At 35.5% G+C, this 17,900-nt stretch overlaps 1 protein-coding gene and 1 long non-coding RNA gene across 4 annotated transcripts in view; one reads left to right on the top strand and one right to left on the bottom strand.

The window, feature by feature from the left end:
* Positions 1-223: 223 nt before the first annotated feature.
* The window catches only part of LOC147835338 (uncharacterized), a 38,776-nt gene continuing 21,099 nt past the window's right edge, over positions 224-17,900 (bottom strand). The window contains exons 3-4 of one of the 2 annotated variants that reach the window (XR_015499657.1): positions 16,770-16,912; positions 224-326 (exon numbers count right to left, since the gene is read on the bottom strand). This is a non-coding gene — a long non-coding RNA (uncharacterized LOC147835338). The remainder of the gene's footprint in view (positions 327-16,769; positions 16,913-17,900) is intronic. The other variant, XR_015499656.1, reaches the window with a different exon arrangement.
* On the top strand, positions 14,951-16,482 carry zgc:172053. Of its 2 annotated transcripts, none has more exons than XM_087265732.1 (6): positions 14,951-15,048; positions 15,143-15,210; positions 15,443-15,534; positions 15,727-15,852; positions 15,949-16,057; positions 16,250-16,482. In XM_087265732.1, the coding sequence occupies exons 2-6, from the start codon at positions 15,150-15,152 to the stop codon at positions 16,315-16,317; spliced, it is 456 nt and encodes a 151-aa protein (XP_087121858.1). In that variant the 5' UTR covers positions 14,951-15,048; positions 15,143-15,149; the 3' UTR covers positions 16,318-16,482. The 2 variants fall into 2 exon arrangements, with proteins under 2 accessions (XP_087121858.1, NP_001104712.1); NM_001111242.1 differs by having other exon boundaries at positions 14,998-15,009.

Genomic DNA, 17,900 nt, shown 5'->3' with positions numbered 1-17,900 from the left:
TATTTTTTGAATAATTGTGCCCTCAACAAAATATATATAGTAGTCAGCATTTTAAGTGGATCAAAAATGTTTTTCAAACCTGTCTTAAGACAGGATTAGGTATTGTTCAGTAGTTTTAAGACAACTTTGATGAAAAGTTTAATCCACTTCAAATGTTGACCACAACAAATGTTACTGTATAATATTAGATCATTATTGAAAGCAAACCATGCTGCATTCTTACGGGTATAACTGATCTCCATGCAGTTCTCAACAACACCAATATTACCAGAGCACTAGTAGGTGTAGTCAAACGTAGATGCATCACTCCACAGCCATTGTCCTTCCTAATAAGTGAAGAGATTAATTATACTGAGTGATAAACTGTACCCAGACACCAAAGCTGATTACTTTAGTTTAAAAAATAAAAAAACTTCACCAGTCCAGTCAAACAAGCATTTCACTTTAGATTAAAACCATGACTTACTTGTTCAGCACCATGAGAACCACTCCAAGCATGTGTGAGGAAGGCAGCAGACTCTGAATTGAAGATGCCAGAGTCCCACCCACACTTTCACAGTTTCTCTTTAGAATAATTTTTTATTGTCAATAGGATATCTATTTTTTTGGGGAGGAATAAACAATATATTTAGACACTTTCAAACAAAGTTTGGTTTGGTTGTTTATTTTCTGATAAATAGCAATTAATTTTCGTGCCCCAGTAAAAATCGGCTGTGCAACAGTAAAAGCTTTGAGATAGTAGTTAAGAGTGGTAATTTCAGAATAAATAAGTTATTCTCTATGTACAACCAAACCAAGGCTGGTGAAAGCAAAAACAAACTGATGTGAATGTAAGGACACAACTGGAGTGATGTGCTAAGATCATGTATATTTATTAAATGATCTTAGCATATCACTCCAGTTGTGTCTTTACATTGTTTTCTAGTTACATTTAGAAATATATATTTTTTACTTATTTAGAATAATAATTGTACAAATGTATGTTTTTTAAATAATAAGTATTAATGGGGGAGGGGCAGGGGTGGGCTTTTGAAAGGGGGTTATGTTCCCGGCTTTCGGTGGTAGCCTGTTTTGCAGAATAGAAAGCTTTCCTTATAACTAATAAAAATCTTTGCTATTTCCTGCTATTTCTCTTTATAAGGCTACAAAACATCAGTAAATTGTGTTTTAAAAAAGATAAAAAATATTGTTCCTTCTGCATTCCCCATAGAAATCATGATGAAAAGAAGCAGAAGTTTTCTCTGCATTGACACAATGAAGGTGAAAATGAATAAGCAGAAAAAGTGTGTGTATTCACACTCTGCACACTGTGGATTCTCTGTGTATTTAAAGAAGGTATTCAACAATACTTTTTAGCTATATTATTCAAAACTCACCTTGGTGTTTGGATTGTTACTTTCAGTGAAGATTTAGTGAAGTTCCAGAAGGAGTCCTGCTTTTACTTGAGGTCAAGTGTGCGTAAGCAACACAGGGGTTACAGGATGCGACTGTTTGATTTGTAGATGTTTAAATAAATTGATCAGGAAATTGAGCACACCTAAAAATACAATACTAAGTTCAATAAATATTTGCTTTTATTCATTTGATACAGTCACAATCTATTTGTTTAGGCAAAATGAAAATTTCCACCATACTAGAATTGAAGGATGAGAAGGAAACAATTAAAGTAAACAAGTAGAGTACATTATGATTTACGATTTATAAACATTTACAAAAAACATCCAGTGTTTTTTATTTAAAGAGCAGTCAAAACATTACAATTACAATGATGCCCATGAAGATGACTTGTGAAACCTTGTGCCTAGCGCATTTCTTTTCTTCTCTTTAATTTGTACATAATCTGCAGGGTTCTAAATGTTGAAATGATGTGAAAAATGTTTTGCTTAAAGGTAAAAATCTATTGCAGTATGTTAAAATAAATGGGTGCTCTGGTTTCCCCCACAGTAGTGTATGTGTGTGAATACAAGATTGTATGGGTGTTTCCCGGTGTTGGGTTGCCAATGGAAGAGCATCCGTTGAGTAAACAGAAGCTGGATAAGTTGGCGGCTCATTCCTCTGTAACGACCTCTGATTAATAAAGGGACTAAGCCAAAAAGAAAATGAATGAATATATGTATACATATTCATTCATTCATTAATTCATTCATTCATTCATTCATTCATTTTCTTTTTCGGCTATTATTAGTATTTTTTATAAGTATTTACAGTATAATATATACATACTAATATTTGCTTGTTTAATTATTTAGATTAATGAAGAAAATGTTCACATTATTTCCCCACAAAAGGGAGGCAGTTTACTCTTTTGTATATATTTTGAATATTTTGATAGAGAATGGGTGCCATACAGCAGGTATTTTTTTTTCTGATGTTATATGTATATTATTATTATTAGGCAATATTACTAATTTCAACACTTAGTTGCATCAGACCTCATATCAAATCAGAGACGTGACAAAAAAAAAGTTGTCCTCAGTTGCTGGTCTGTTTGTGTGGAAAAGAGGGAGAGCTCATCCAGGAGTACAATATAACTGTCTTAAACCGTTACAAATATTTATACATTTATTTATACAAATATTCCCCAAATTAAAATCACCCAAATTAAAATCACAAATCGATTGCTACAACCTTTTGATTTAATTTCATTGCATTGATTGATTGATTGAGTGTCTTGCTAATGTTTTGAGATACAGCTTTTATAAATACTGGTTTTCTTTGTTATGCAATACACAAATTCTAATTTTGTCTAAAACATGACTAGTAATAAGTAATGTGTATTTATATAGCGCATTTATGGCAATACACCTAACGCTTCACAATCATGAGGGGGGTCTCTCCACACCACCACCAGTGTGCAGCATCCACTTGGGCGACGGCAGCCCAACGGAACAACGGCGCCAGTGCGTTCACCACACACCAGCAATAGATGGAGTGGAGAAACAGTGATAGAGCCAATTCAGGGGATGGGGATGATTGGGAGGCCATGATGGGCAGGCACGTGCACACATAGAGCTGAACCTATGTAGTGCACATGCCCTTTTTAGTCTTGGATAGAAAGTGCCCTTCCAAAATGATCTAAAGTGCCCCATGTGGTCTCCCATCCAGGTACTGATCAGCCCTGCTTAGATTCAGTGATCCAGTATCCGGTCTTGGCCTGCAGGGTGATATGGCAGTGGCCTATTGTAGGACTATTCCAACAAAAGAAAGTTTGTGTGTGCACAGAGTAAAAAAATACAGAACATTTGTTTCCATGGCATGGATAAAACACATTATTTCAGAGCTTAAAATGCTGTAAATTTTAATTAGCTTTGTTTAACAAATTGTATGTACCATTTTGTGATTTGTGGAGCATGTAATAAACCGATGTTTGAAAAAAAAAAAAAAAGCATTGTGCATGTATTTCATTATAAATTATAGATTTTAAATGTTATGAATGAGTAATTTTTATTTGTAAATATGAGTAGATTGTGGTTTGCTTAAATTATAAAAGCCACTAATAATATTAAAATCATCTTCTAACACTCTAAAATAATGTAGTAATTTTCACACAATTTATTCAAATAGTTTTTAGCTAAAAAATAAGTCTTGAAAAACAATGTGTAATACTGTAATCTACTTAATTAAATAGCACATTTTTTACAGTGTAGTTTAAGTATCTATAGTATATGCATAGTTAGTTAGATTACCGCTCCAGTATTTTAGTAATGTATAGGTTTAAAATAGCTCTAACATCAGTGTTTTGTTCATATTTATGTTTGAATATCTGTGTAGCACTGTGGTCCTGCAAGACACAACATTTTATTCCCCTGTATGTTGCAGAAGTAGCCGAATGACTATAAATCTCAACATAACTTGCAATATAATAAATGAAAATGATTTTTCTTTTTTTTTTTTTAATAAGACTGTTCACCTCTAAATAAGCTCATTTAAACCTCTAAGTGAATACATTTCTGAGCTTTCATTTTTTGAGAACATTCCTTTTAGATTTTATTAACGATTCATTAAGGAAAATCAACATATAACTCAAACAACAAACATTTCATGTATAAAATAATACAGTACACTGAAAAAAATATTCTAAGAACAGCTCACTTCATAGATGTGGTCTGTACTGTATATTCAAACAAGGTGTTCTTATGAAAACCATCAAGACCAAAAAAAGTCAACAACCTCTTTATACTGGAAGGCATCAATGACAGTCACTGATAATGAAGATAACATTGCTTGTTAAAGTCAACATTTACTGATTTTTATCTTTCAATATTTGTGAAATGTGATCGTGCACGCACAACTTCTGTCCTTCAATTGTTTGATAGAAAATGTTTTGATGAAAATCTGATGAGTATGTTAAATAATCACTTTAAAAACAATACTAAAAAATATGTCAAACTGTTTGTCTAGGCACTTACTGACAGTAAAACTTAACAATGATTGTACAGTAAAAAAGGTTAGGTCTAGTACAGACCACAATGGTTATATACATTTTATCTCACTTATGCCGCCCAAAACTTTTTTAACACTGAAACTTTCAACACAGACATTAAATTTTAACATAATACACACCTGAAATATAATACTGTAAAAAAAGATATCATCTCTTTTCAATGCAGTGGCATGCTAATAACCTGAGAAAAGTAAAGAGAAGATATTATAGATAAATAAAAACCAACTACATTTATGCTAATGGTGATCTTTCATACAGTAATCATTTCTGCAGATAATAGTGTTAATGTCTGTTGTTGAGTGTTACAATATTTGCCTTTAACATTTCATAATTTACATTTATTTGCAAATAGCTAGTTTATGTTGTGTTACATAAAAGTTGCAAAACAAATTTAAATTTGAGTAAAATTATAATATGTACTTTTTAAAAAAATAAGAGATTAGCTTCTCTAGCTGATTTTTGTCCGCCCATGCCTCCACCTCGGCCGGTTAGTGTTTACATCAGCTGCGTCCCAAATGGCACTCCATACACTATGCATTGATGCACCATGTACTTGTGCACTAATACACTCAACAGCATAGCACATGTCTATAGTGTCGTCCCAAATCGAACACTAACGTTAGTTACTAAGCGAAAACTCTAACCGTTTCCCTGATGACGTTTGACAACTTAAAAAAAAGTTAAAAACTTGAAATAAATAACCAATGTACCAAATAATCCCTGCCATAAGTATAACCACATTTACCATCAGGAGGCGCTGTAATCACTCTTGTAGGATAATTTTGCTTTCACATTCCAAAAAAAAAACACAGAAACCCAACACGAGTGCCCGATAGCTCCATACCTTCCGCTAAGAGAGCAAAGCTGTGGTCGTTGAGTGCATGAAGAGTCCACACTTCATTTTACCGGTTGAATAAGTGCATCGTCCAGGTATTTAAAGTGCACTTCTTTTTAGAGTTTTTAGTGTGAATGCACTACTAAAACTTTATACTACAAAATGGGGTAGAATAGTGCATAAGTATGCAATTTGGGCCACACCTACAGTCTTTTTATCCTTCTAAACCCTGGTACGCTTGTGTCATCAAGCTGCTGTTGTGTGTACAGCTGTTGTTAAATAACAGCCACAAAAGCAAAGCGCCAAAATGGAAAGACGTCCGCACATCGCGGTCATTCTGCTTTTGGTTCTGGACATACAGAAAGTGACTTGGGTCCGTATGCCGCAAAAAATATTATAAACGCTAAGAACATAACACAATGTCCACAGAAGCTGTTTTTGGAGGATACAAGCATTCATTATCATGGTGTTTGCTCTGGCTTAGTCCCACTAAGTCCCACACCAAGGTACAGTAGCTACGTGATACACAGATATACACACATGAAAGAACGTTATAAAAATTATAGTTTGTTGTACTGTTGGTGATTCTCTTCTGTTATTTGGTACTATTGCATTCATACCAGAAGTGAACTGAACCAGAATTCGCACAAACCGTACCCCCTAGACCACCTCTTTCAGGCAAACTCGGGTACAGTTCACGGGTGCGCACCCGATTTCACAAGACAGCTGCTGTGTCCCAAATGGCACACTATACACTATGCACTCATGCACTATGTACTTATGCACTTACACACTCAACAGGATAGTATATGTATGCAGTGTTGTCCCAAATGGCATACTAATGTTTTTTTACTAAGCGGAAATTCAAATCGTTTCTCTGATGACGTTTGACGGTTGCCAAATCAGTGAAATAAACAACCGAATTATCAAATAATACCTGCCGTAAGTATTCCCGCATTTACCATTGGGAGGCGCTTAAATCACTCTCGTAGGAGAATTTTGCTTTCACCATCCAAAATAAATAAAGTTATTCAACATGTGCGTCCGATAGCTCTGCCCCTTCCGCTACGTAAGCAAACCTGCGGTCGTTGAGTGCGTGAAGTGTCCATCATTACACACTTCATTTTAGCGGCTGAATGAGTGCATCATCCGGGTAATTAAAGTGCACTTATTATTTTTAGAGTTTTCAACGTAAACACACTACTTACACTATTTATACTAAAAAATGGCGTAGAATAGTGCATAAGTATGCGATTTGGGACGCAGCGAGCATGACCTTAATTAAAGGTGCAATATGCAAGTTTGCCATCCAGTGGTTGAACTAGGTATTGCACTCCTAGTCCAAAACACATGCAAATTGCAGGTTGCCAGATTGACAACAGCAACAGCAGTATGTCCTAAATAAAAGCAATTGCATGCCATAGAAGGAATATATTCCATATTAAAAGGAGTTTTGTCCTAACCAACACCTGAAATCAGTGTTGGACAGTAGCATTGCTACATTCTAGATCAAATAGCTTTTTGGTAGCAAAGGTATTTTTTTTTGTCAATAGCGCAGTAGTGTTCACACAAGCAACATTTACTGTTTTGTAGATCAATAGGTGACAACACCGACATTCACAGAGCTGTAAGGCCGATGTCTATCTGATGAAAGAAAATCCATATGATGGCGAGAATGACAAATTTCTTCTTTCTGTTTTAGGGTGGTCGACAACAAACATTTTGATGCATTGGTGCCACCTCTCGCTCTAGTCAGTGGCGTCGCCTTCCAATTAGGCTAACACGAGAAACTTGCTTGATGGAAATATGACTGAGGGAGAGGAGTTATTTCTGAAGCAGGATTCCATGTGACCATAGAGAAGTACATGTTAAAATGCAGTAACTTTAATTCTGATGCTGTGCTCAAAGAATACTTCAGTAATTTACAGTAAGCACTGCTATAAATTTCTACTTTATGTAGTGTAATATTCATGAATGAAGAGTTGGAAATATTTACAGTATATACAATATAATGCTAATTCCTAAATAATTTCACTATAAATGACTTTAGTATTTCAAATGTGTAACCCCTGGTTTTATTGGATTTTTAGTTTTTGCAGTTATATACTACAATTTGTTTCTCTTTGGTATAACGTCTTATTTGCAGTAAATAATTGAACTAAACATTTATGCCTCAAACGCTTTATTGACAGTTTTACTGATTATTAAGATATGATTGACTTGGATTCAAGTTGCTTTGATTTAAAAATAAAAAAAATCGTAAAAGAAGCTTAAATGTAGCTGAGCTACTTTTGCCATAGCTTTTAACTTAGTTTGCTACATTTCCAATAGGGTTGGGCCGATAGACGATGCCTTCGTTTATCGCCGATGGCCAATAGACAACTTGATGCTGAGCCGGCATCGCCGATCCATCACCCTGCCTCCGTCGCCAAACCTGCTCGCGAAAAATACACACTTAGGCCATGTTTACACTAATATGTCTTAGTGTTAAAATGGCATTTTAGAATAAAAATAATCCACATCCACACCGTGTTTTACCTAGCATTTCTGAACAGCCCTCCGTTCGCTGAAAATGCACATCACGTGACCACACACACACACACACACACACACACACACACACACACACACACACACACACACACACACACACACACACACACACACACAGCCACTCACTGTCATGTGCTCATCTGAGCTCCAGTGAGTAGTGCACGTCCGACAGTTTATCAAGGATGTACCACTGGATCGAGTCTCACTATAGTTGTTAAACATGATATTCAGACATCCCAAGTCTCCCGGAAATTCCCGGAAAATAAAATGCGCACCCTTCTCACTCCCAGATCCATCCTCGCTCTTCAGACACGTTGCGCGCACTCTGTCAAACACCGCCCCCACCCCCCCACCCCAAAAATACAATACTAAGTTAAATAAATATTTGTTTTTAATCACTTGATACAGTCACAATCTATTTGTTTAGGCAAAATTTAAATTTCCACCAAACTAGAATTGAAGGATGAGAAGGAAACAATTAAAGTAAACAAGTAGAGTATATTATGATTTACGACTTAAAGACATTTACAAAAAACATCCAGTGTTTTTTATTTAAAGAGCAGTCAAAACATTATAATTACAAACTTGATAATCATGCCCATGAAGATGATGAACTCCAACACTTGTGAAACTGTCTAGCGCATTTATTTTCTTCTCTTTAATTTGTACATAATCTGCAGGGTTCTAAATGTTGATGTGTAAAATGTTTTGTTTAAATGTAAAAATCTATTGCAATATGTTAAAAAATTGAAATATCTGATCAAATAATTCAAATACAATTCTGCAGTGTAATTTTGTCACATCCTTGCACTTAATAATAAAAGATGTAAATGAATCCTGTCCATGAACCACCCCCACCTCTCCATAAGTTTTCACTTTATTGGGTTTGAATGCCTGAATGATCTAAGGAGTTATGTTGTCGGGAGATAAATCCCCCTGGTGGGAACTCATGTTTTATGTTTTGGGGTACTTAAAAACATAGTAATGAAACAATAAACAATCTACAAACTTTACAATAAACAATTTGGCATGATTGTAAAACTCTAAAAAGCAAACTGAGAACCCAATGAGGCTTCAAGACAAAAACCTACATTAATTAACTATGTGTTTATATAAAATAATGTACATAAATGCTGGTGGAGTGGGTAGCATGATCGTCTCACAGCAAGAAGGTCGCTGGTTCGAACCCCAGCTGGGTCAGTTCTTCCCGTGTTTGCGTGGATTTCCTTCGGGTGCTCTGGTTTCCCCCACAGTAGCGTATGTGTGTGAATGCAAGATTGTATGGGTGTTTCCCGGTGTTGTGTTGCCAACAAAAGAACATCCGCTGAGATAAACAGAAGCTGGATAAGTTGGCGGTTCATTTCTCTGTAACGACCCCTGATTAATAAAGGGACTAAGCCAAAAAGAAAATGAATAAAAATATGAATATGTATACATATTCATTCATTCATTTGTTTTCTTTTCGGCTATTATTAGTATTTTATATTAGTATCTATAGTATAATATATAAATACTAATATTTCCTTGTTTAATCATTTAGATCAGTGGTCACCAAACTCTTGTGTCCTGGGCCCGGTTTTTCAAAAGGTTTAATCCGGATAAAATTAATCCGGTTTTAGTAATCCTGTTTTTGCGATCCGTGATCACGTAATCCAGCTTACTTTTTGAGCCAGTTTTTTAAAGCAACATTGGATTGGATCATTCTGATTCAGATAGGAACTTTTCAGGATCACTAAATCTGGATTACCAGTGCTCAATCACAATGTAGATGGATAGATAGGCCTATGTAAAGAGCAACAAGTAGAATAGCCAGTGTGGGGTCAATATAAATTTATTTTTATTTGAAATGAAAACTAAGAAAATTTTATTAATAATAAAATAATTATAATAATAAATAATAAAAGCAAGAAAAACCCCACCCCATCCCCTTCCAGCAGCTCATCTGAGATCTACAAAACTGTACATTGAGGATATTTATAATAAGTTTCAAATATAGATGTATTGAATAAAAAAAGACAATGTTGAAACCTCCACAATAATTTCTTCCTCATCTGATGTGGAAGGAGCAGCTTGTGTGAGCGTATTCTTTAGGAGGCAGATCTCAAGGGTGGTCTTGGTTTGCTGCAGTTTGGTCAGAGTCAGTTGATCCTTTGCCAGATAAAGCTGACCTTCTGTCTCTTTTTGCAATTGTTGAAAGTAATTTAAAAAATCAGGCATTGCCATTCTTTGCATTTTGCATTTTTTTTTTGTTATTCTGTAATCATTGCATGCATCACTAATAAATATTCTAAACACAAAAATATTTTCCATTGTGATGAATATATATATATATATATATATATATATATATATATATATATATATATATATATATATATATATATATATATATATATATATATATATATATATATATATATATATCAATTACTAACAGAATAAAATGTTTTGTTTTTGGTAAATTTTTCGGGAAATTTCTTTCTATTTTGCTGTAGGCCTATACTGAAAGGCTAAATACGTTAAAGCCTATAATCACTATAGCCTGATAGATGAACAAATAAAATTAAAACCTTATGAATAAACAGTATATCTCGTAAGATACTGCATGATCCAAATCTAGTTTTATTTAATTACTTTTTTAAAGTTTTCATTACATTTTGGGCATGAAATCCACGCTAAATCCATCCTTCTGATGGGATCAGTTTAATCCAGGTTTTTTGGATCAAAGTGATCCAAATCCTACAAAAAAGGTCTGAAAAACCCAAACTAAAGGTTTGATCCGGATCAAAACCAAGATTGGATTACGTAATCTAATCCGATTATGTAATCCGTTTTTTCTTTTGAAAAACCCATTTTCAAGATTTGATCCAATCCCTTATGTAAAATCCTAGTGGATTACTTTTGAAAAACCGGGCCCTGGAGATTTTAGCTTTAACCCTAATCAAACACACCTGAACAAGCTAATCAAGGTCTTACTAGGTATAGTTGAAACACCCAGGCAGGTGTGTGAGGCAAGTTGGAGTTAAATCCTGCAGGGACACCGGTTTTGATAGAAAATGGGTGCCATACAGCAGGTATTTTTTTCTGATGTTATATGTATATTATTATTAGACAATATTACTCATTTCTACACTTTTGTTGCATCAGACCTCATATCAAAAATCTCCCGGAAATTCCCGGAAAATAAAATGCGCACCCTTCTCACCCCCAGATCCCTCCTCGCTCTTCAGACACATTGCGCGCACTCTGTCAAACGCCGTCTTCAACCCCCACCCCCCGCTTTTCACATGCTGATAATGCCATAGTCCATCACGATGTTTCACATTAGACACCGTACGATGCCAAATTGGTTGACACCGCCCAACCCTAATTTCCAAGAGAGTAGCTTTTATAGTTAAGCTACATTTTAAGTAAAGTAGCTAACAGCTTAGCTCACTACATTTTTCAAGTCGCTTGCCCAACACTGTCTGAGATATATATTTTAGAAACGACTTCTATTTCTTGCATCTGAACAACAGTATAAACTGACAACAATCACCTCAGGTACACCTCATGTGCTTTATTCAGTGTTAAATGCTAATAATGTGAGTTTGAATGCCATTTCACATGACATTCATTGCCATACAACACTCTCAGAAATAAAGGTACGCAAGCTGTCAATGGGGTGGTACCTTCTGAAGGTGCATATTCAGTGTTTCCTCTAGGTTTTTTTTTCAGCTGTGGCGGCAGACTCTGTTGGGCATTTTACTCAGATCTACCACTATATGTGACGTTATTTTATTGACAAATATCGTGGGCGCAGTATTAAATCGAGATCACATTCATGTAATAGCACACGAGCATGTCAATCTCTGCTCTAGCGCCAATTTCCTCTGTTCGTGCACAAAACTTCTTGCGTGCCCTCAAATAAACGCTGTTGAAGTGTGATTTAGTGCGTTTATGTAGCGAGTATGTCTCCAACATTTATAGATTTGCTAGGAATATTTATGAATGTCTCCAGTAGACTTTCAGAGCGGCATTATTGCGTCCTGAAGTAAAGTGAAACGGCTATAAACTCTGACATAAAGCCAATGTATGTAGAACCACAGACTTTATCTAAGGTATAATTATGGAAACTGTGTTCATCATAACGGAACGATATGCCGTGTTTGCTAGCCTAACTCATCAAGCAGCTTTCAGTCAGTCAGTCTTTCAGCACGTCACCTTAAAGGGTTTAACAAAGAATGCACAGCACTACTACGGTTAAAGAAAAGTTTGGGCTGTAATAATTCACTTGCATTTTTGGTGCGATTAAAACCCGCTATTTAAAAAACGACCGAATGTTGTGAATGAGAAGCTGTAATGTAGCCATGGCGGATGAATTTTAATGTCGCCCCGCCATGGAAGAATGAATGTAGCAAAAACCATGTTATTAGTCCATAAAAAGTACCTTAAGTGTTCCTCTTAAAATGTCTAGGTACTAATATGTACTTTTTAGATACCAATATGAATCCTTAAAGTACAAATGTGTAATGTACCTAGAGGTTTAACATGTATTAATTAGATTATAAACCTTACCATTTCATTGGAGTACAGTAAGTGCACATATAATCTGTGCCTCTGAATGGCTGTATTTAAATTTATGTTGTGTTTCTCTAATGCAAACAGCCAAATTGCTTAACACTGCAAGTCTCATCACATAGCATGTTGTTATGACACAAGGTTACAATGTAACCTGCTCACCCAATGTTTACATTAGTAATATTTATATTATTTGTGAATTATTAACCACCTCATGTGGAACTCTGAATCTGCATCTCATTTGGGAGGCTGTTACGGTCCACACCGGTGGTCACATTTCGGTCCCGAATGCAAATTTTGAGAGCCTTCCTGACTGAAAACACTACCAAAGCAACCCGGGGTACTGAAATATGATTGGCTAAACTGGCATTGGCGGGTTAAAGGAACCAAAACAAAGAAGGATGTTCCAGCAAGTAAAGTGGAGATGTGTGGATCAGCTGAAATGTCACCCGAATCTGCGGCTTCATACGAATCATCCACCCGCAACCTGCTAACACATAATTTTAGCTAATATTTATATCCGCACCCGATCGTTACTTTTATAATTCTAGTTCCTTGTTTTAAGCAAACAAAAAATTTATTGGGCTAATCTGCGCATCCCTTGCCAGAGACAACATGGAAGGGTCGTACTGAATATCAAGGCAGCACAGGTCGACACATGCATCCATGAGACTTTAGACTTAATTTCCAGTGGTATTTTTTGCGGTCCTGATGAACGTAAGAACTTAGTGCTTGTCTGACTTTGACTTGACCGGCCTTTCGATTTAGCACATACTGTACATGATGTTTTATATTAAAGATACTAGTCTTGTGGCTTTCATATAAAGCGCCTTACAGCCGCTGCATAGTTATTTCTGCTTTAACAATTGTGCTTGAAAAATACCAAGGAAAAATCAACAATTGTTAAACTCATTCACCCGTGACCCAACCGCAAGTAATCATAATGTATTTTTTATTACCTTAAATAAAACACCTTTAAGCATTAAAGCATAAGTAAAAAAAAAAAAAAACCTCTTAGTGACTCATAGAATTTGTGGGGGGGTGGGTGGGGGGGTGGCGTTGTTGTCGCTAGGGCACTTCAGATCACTTTGGAAGGGCACTTTCTATTCAAGACTAAAAAGGGCATGTGCACTGCACAGGTTGAGCCCAATGTGTGCACGTGCCTGTGACCTGGTAACATGTCAAACAATAATATGAACGGTATTACAACGACAACAACAGCAAAAAAAATTGGTTATTAACAAGAAGATTTATCTGCTACATGAAGTTTCATAAACTAATTTCAAGAGGAGCATGTGATGTGATTGACTACAGCTGGTCCCTATCGCTAATCATTAGCTAGCTAATCGGATTATCCCAAATTTAATTTAAATATCCAGCCTAAACATTATTTCGGATCTTTTTTTTTAGAAATCCCCCCATCCTTCCCTTCTCCTCAGTTTTAGGATCAGGCAACACGGTGGCTTAGAGGCTAGCACTGCGGCCTCACAGCAAGATGGCCACTGGTTCAAGTCCTAGCTGAGCCAGGACTCAGCACTGTCTGTGTGGAGTTTACATGTTCTTCCCATGTTCGCGTGAGTTTTCCCAGCGTAATCCGGTTTCCTCCTACAGTCTAAAAGCATGTGACACAAGTGAATTGTAGCAACAGTCACAAGCACTTAACGTATACATTGTGGTGTTTTTCAGTTGAAATAAAATTTTTACATGTTTTTCATGCTTTAACAATTAACCTAGAAAGTGTTAATTATTGTGAAACTGTCAGAAGTGTTGCAAACTGCTAAGTGCTGGAAATCGTATGCACAAAATAGAGAAGTGTCGCAAGGGTGCATAGAAAGGGCAAAGAGTTCTAAGAATGACAGGATGTATGAGCCATGTGTGCTAAGAGGGGACCTTTGCCTTAAAAGGTTAAACCAAGTGAAGATGCACGGAAGACAAACAACTGTGGTATAAAAAGGATGTGTCTCTGAAAGAGAGTTCAGAGTTGAACCTCTCCTGCGCAGTGTATTGCTTTTGGTTTCTTTCCTGCTTGAGCAAATAAAACTTATAATTTTGACAGATTGACTCCGAACCCATTTTTGAACATGCACTGGACCCTTTGAAGTCCAACAACATACTGAATTAATTCCTGTAGAACCATCCTATTAATTAAGGTATAGGCAAAAAGCGAACAGGGCTCTCAAGAACTACCTGATCTCGTATCCCTTCTAATACACATTGACCAGGCGGGAACCTTAAGCTAATCTCCAAGCTCAGGGTTTTCTTCCGGGACAGCATGCCTAACCTGCTTTCATAGTCAGGCTTTATCGAAAGTGTGAACTCTTGAAATAATACACGTGGAATACATTATCATCTTTATGCATGTACTTTATTTCCTTGTTGTCCTTCAAATATTTTGTTAATAAGAAAAAATGTCTCTTTTGAATCATATTTAAACTAGCTAAATAGTTTAAACTAAAATAAATATATACTTAACCCCACATTCTCATAAAAATTTGAATAAATCCACAATTTAACAAGTCACATCCTGCATCATCCTCATGACTCATACACACGTAACAGCATAAAAGCAGGACTCTTTCTGGAACTTCACTAACTCTTCAATCATCTGAACACTAAGGTGAGTTGATACAGCAACTTGCTGAATAATCTGCTCAAGGTACTGCTGTATGCTATCTTTAAAATAATTTGAGAATCAACAGTGTGTGGATCGTGAACACGCACATTATCTCTTCCATCTTATTCATTTTCAGGTTCATCATGGCAATGCTGAGAAATCTTCTGCTTCTTTCCGTCATGTTCTCCCTGGGGAATGCAGGAAGTAATTTATTTGTAGAAACCATTCCTATTTCAAACATGTTCTACAAACCCTTTGACATGCTGCAGCTTTATGAACAGGAATAGCAGAATATTTATAATATTTTGACTAATGTTTGCATGATTAATGACAGTGTCAAGGTTTTTGCAACATAATCAAGCTAAAAATAAACCACATAACATAATAAAAGTCAAAAAGCTGAATTTAACAACAGCTATTATGTTCTGTGTGATAGTTGGAACATGTCAATGTCCCTATGGATGGTCAAAATTTGGAGTCAAATGCTACAGGTTCATCTCTCAGTCAGTTACCTGGGCCACAGCAGAGGTAATGTGTTTGATATAACAGCTATAGTTTAATTATTTCTAAAGGAAATCCCAGACCCGAAAATAATTTATACAGAAAACTAATTTTGAGCAAATAATCAACCAGCCCCAGCCTCTTATGAAATGCCTTAATTTTGTGGATTATTCATTAATGTAAAAATGTTGAGTTGACCATTTCAAAACATCTTCACAGAAAAACTGTCAAAGTCTTGGAGCCAATCTTGCTTCTGTGCATAGTAAAGCGGAAAATGATTTTCTACTGAGTCTGATACCTAGTTCCTCCACACGCTGCTGGATTGGTGGCCACGATGGTGAAAATGTAGGTCTAAAACTTTCATGCTCTAAACATACTGGAAAAACTCTAATAATGATCATTTGACCCACTCTATATACAATCATGCTCCTCACACATTAGGAAGGAAGGTGGCTGTGGACTGATGGATCTGTGATTGATTACAACAACTGGTGCGCTACAGAGCCTAACAACCAGAATGTTGAGAACTGCATGGAGATGCAGTGGACCGGTAAGAGCAAAATGTTTTTTTTATTTATTTATTTTTTCTTTTTTTCAGTTTCAGCAATTATTCAGCAGTGGTATAAATTCATACCATTATATAAAATGCCACATTTGTCAGAACGATTTTAAGTTTAACATACAATGTTAGTTTTTATCTGTTACCACTGTAATGATTTAATCATTTCTTTCTACCCTACAGTAAACCGCTGCTGGAACGATCAGGCCTGTTCAACCTCAATGGGCTATATGTGTGCTGCAAACCTGTGAGATCAAATGCAGTCATCCTGCTTCACAGTTACATTGATTTTACTACATTTTCTTTTTTCAATGATCTCTTTACAAAAATGTTTCTCTGAAATTAAAAATCACCTGAATATCTTCTCAATACCTTCTCTGTAACACTTTTCAGATCAATAAAAGCAAAGCAAATAGTGTGCGTTGTGGTGTTTAATTATTTATGTGGCAAAATATACACTTATGTTGTATTAAGAAATAAGGGTGGATATATTATAACTATAAGCAGTGGCTGCTGGTGAAAAATGTTTTGTTAAGCAATAATGAATAATAATAAAAAAATGAAAAAGTTAACAAAAGGGAAAAATAAAATGACTCTTAGGGCTGATTCTCACGACACTGTATGGAATTTTATTTACAACTATTTACTTTATATACATCAGACTCTATCATCACTTACTGATCTCAGTCTCACGACTACTTACGAGCCACACTTGTATCACCAGCACTGCATAAAAGAATATGCTTCCCCTTAGTCCTGGTCTCTTATATGTTGAAATGACTCAAACTCAGACCTGTGCTCCAGGGATAATATGAAATTTTCCTTTGAGTCTCCCTCATGTTTCACCTGCCTTTACTGGCCTTCACCAGTTCCTGAAACCTGCTCATTACCACTGCTTTGAGTTTTCTTCTATCATACATAAGCTTCCTGTGCTAAAACAAATGTTGTGTTTATCATAACTAAAATTCCTGCAATAATCCAAATTTATTGAAACTTAATATTTACAACCTGTTCAATAAACTCACCTGTTTAGTCAAACCTTCTGACACTCCGCACTGCAGTAGTCGAGGGTGTAAATGTGCTAAAAAAAGACATTTTAAAGCTGCAGGCCCGAAGACCAAACCGCACGGTCAGACGGCTTGACCAGCACTTCCAGACCTTCACATTGTCACCTGCTGTTTAAAAGATCGACTAACCTGAATTCAGCTGCTTTTAAATTGTAATTTAAACTACTTTTTTTACTATAAAATATTACGCTATGATTAAATACATTATTATATGAAATATTAAACATACTAGATTTTGATTTAATGCATTAATTCTGTTGTATTTTTAGTAATTGTATTTGTAAATAGATATTGTTTAGTTACTTCAACATTTTCAGACATTTTTTGTTTTATAAATTATAGTACTTTGGGTAATTTTCTCACAACAAACTGTATTTCTGTATACTTTTTCCTGAGGTCCTACGAATCAAGCTGTAAACAATGCAGAGAAAAATCATGAAAAATAATAATTAGATTAATGATAATGTTTTTATGTAGAAAATGACATCAAATAAAATAAATGCTTTACATTCTTGTTTGGGAGATTTTTCATTTCTCGAGCAAAAAAACTATGGAAATATCTGCAGCATTTGGTGCACTGTTAGTGTTGGCAGAGACCAGACACCCTTTTTGAACTGTAATACCAATCTGGGAAAAATACACATCACAAGCAAATTATTATGGCTTTAACCTAAGAGAGCTCATATTGTAAATTTTATGCAGATTAACTGATATTTTTATTTCTAAAAAAACTTATTTGTAATCATTACAGAACTTATTAATAATTA

Source organism: Danio rerio, chromosome 9 (assembly GCF_052040795.2).
Source record: "Danio rerio strain M-AB ecotype USA chromosome 9, GRCz13ab, whole genome shotgun sequence".
NCBI classification, from domain to species: Eukaryota; Metazoa; Chordata; class Actinopteri; order Cypriniformes; family Danionidae; genus Danio; species Danio rerio.
Note: the sequence above shows the minus strand (reverse complement) of the source record. Positions and strands in the feature narration are given on the sequence as shown.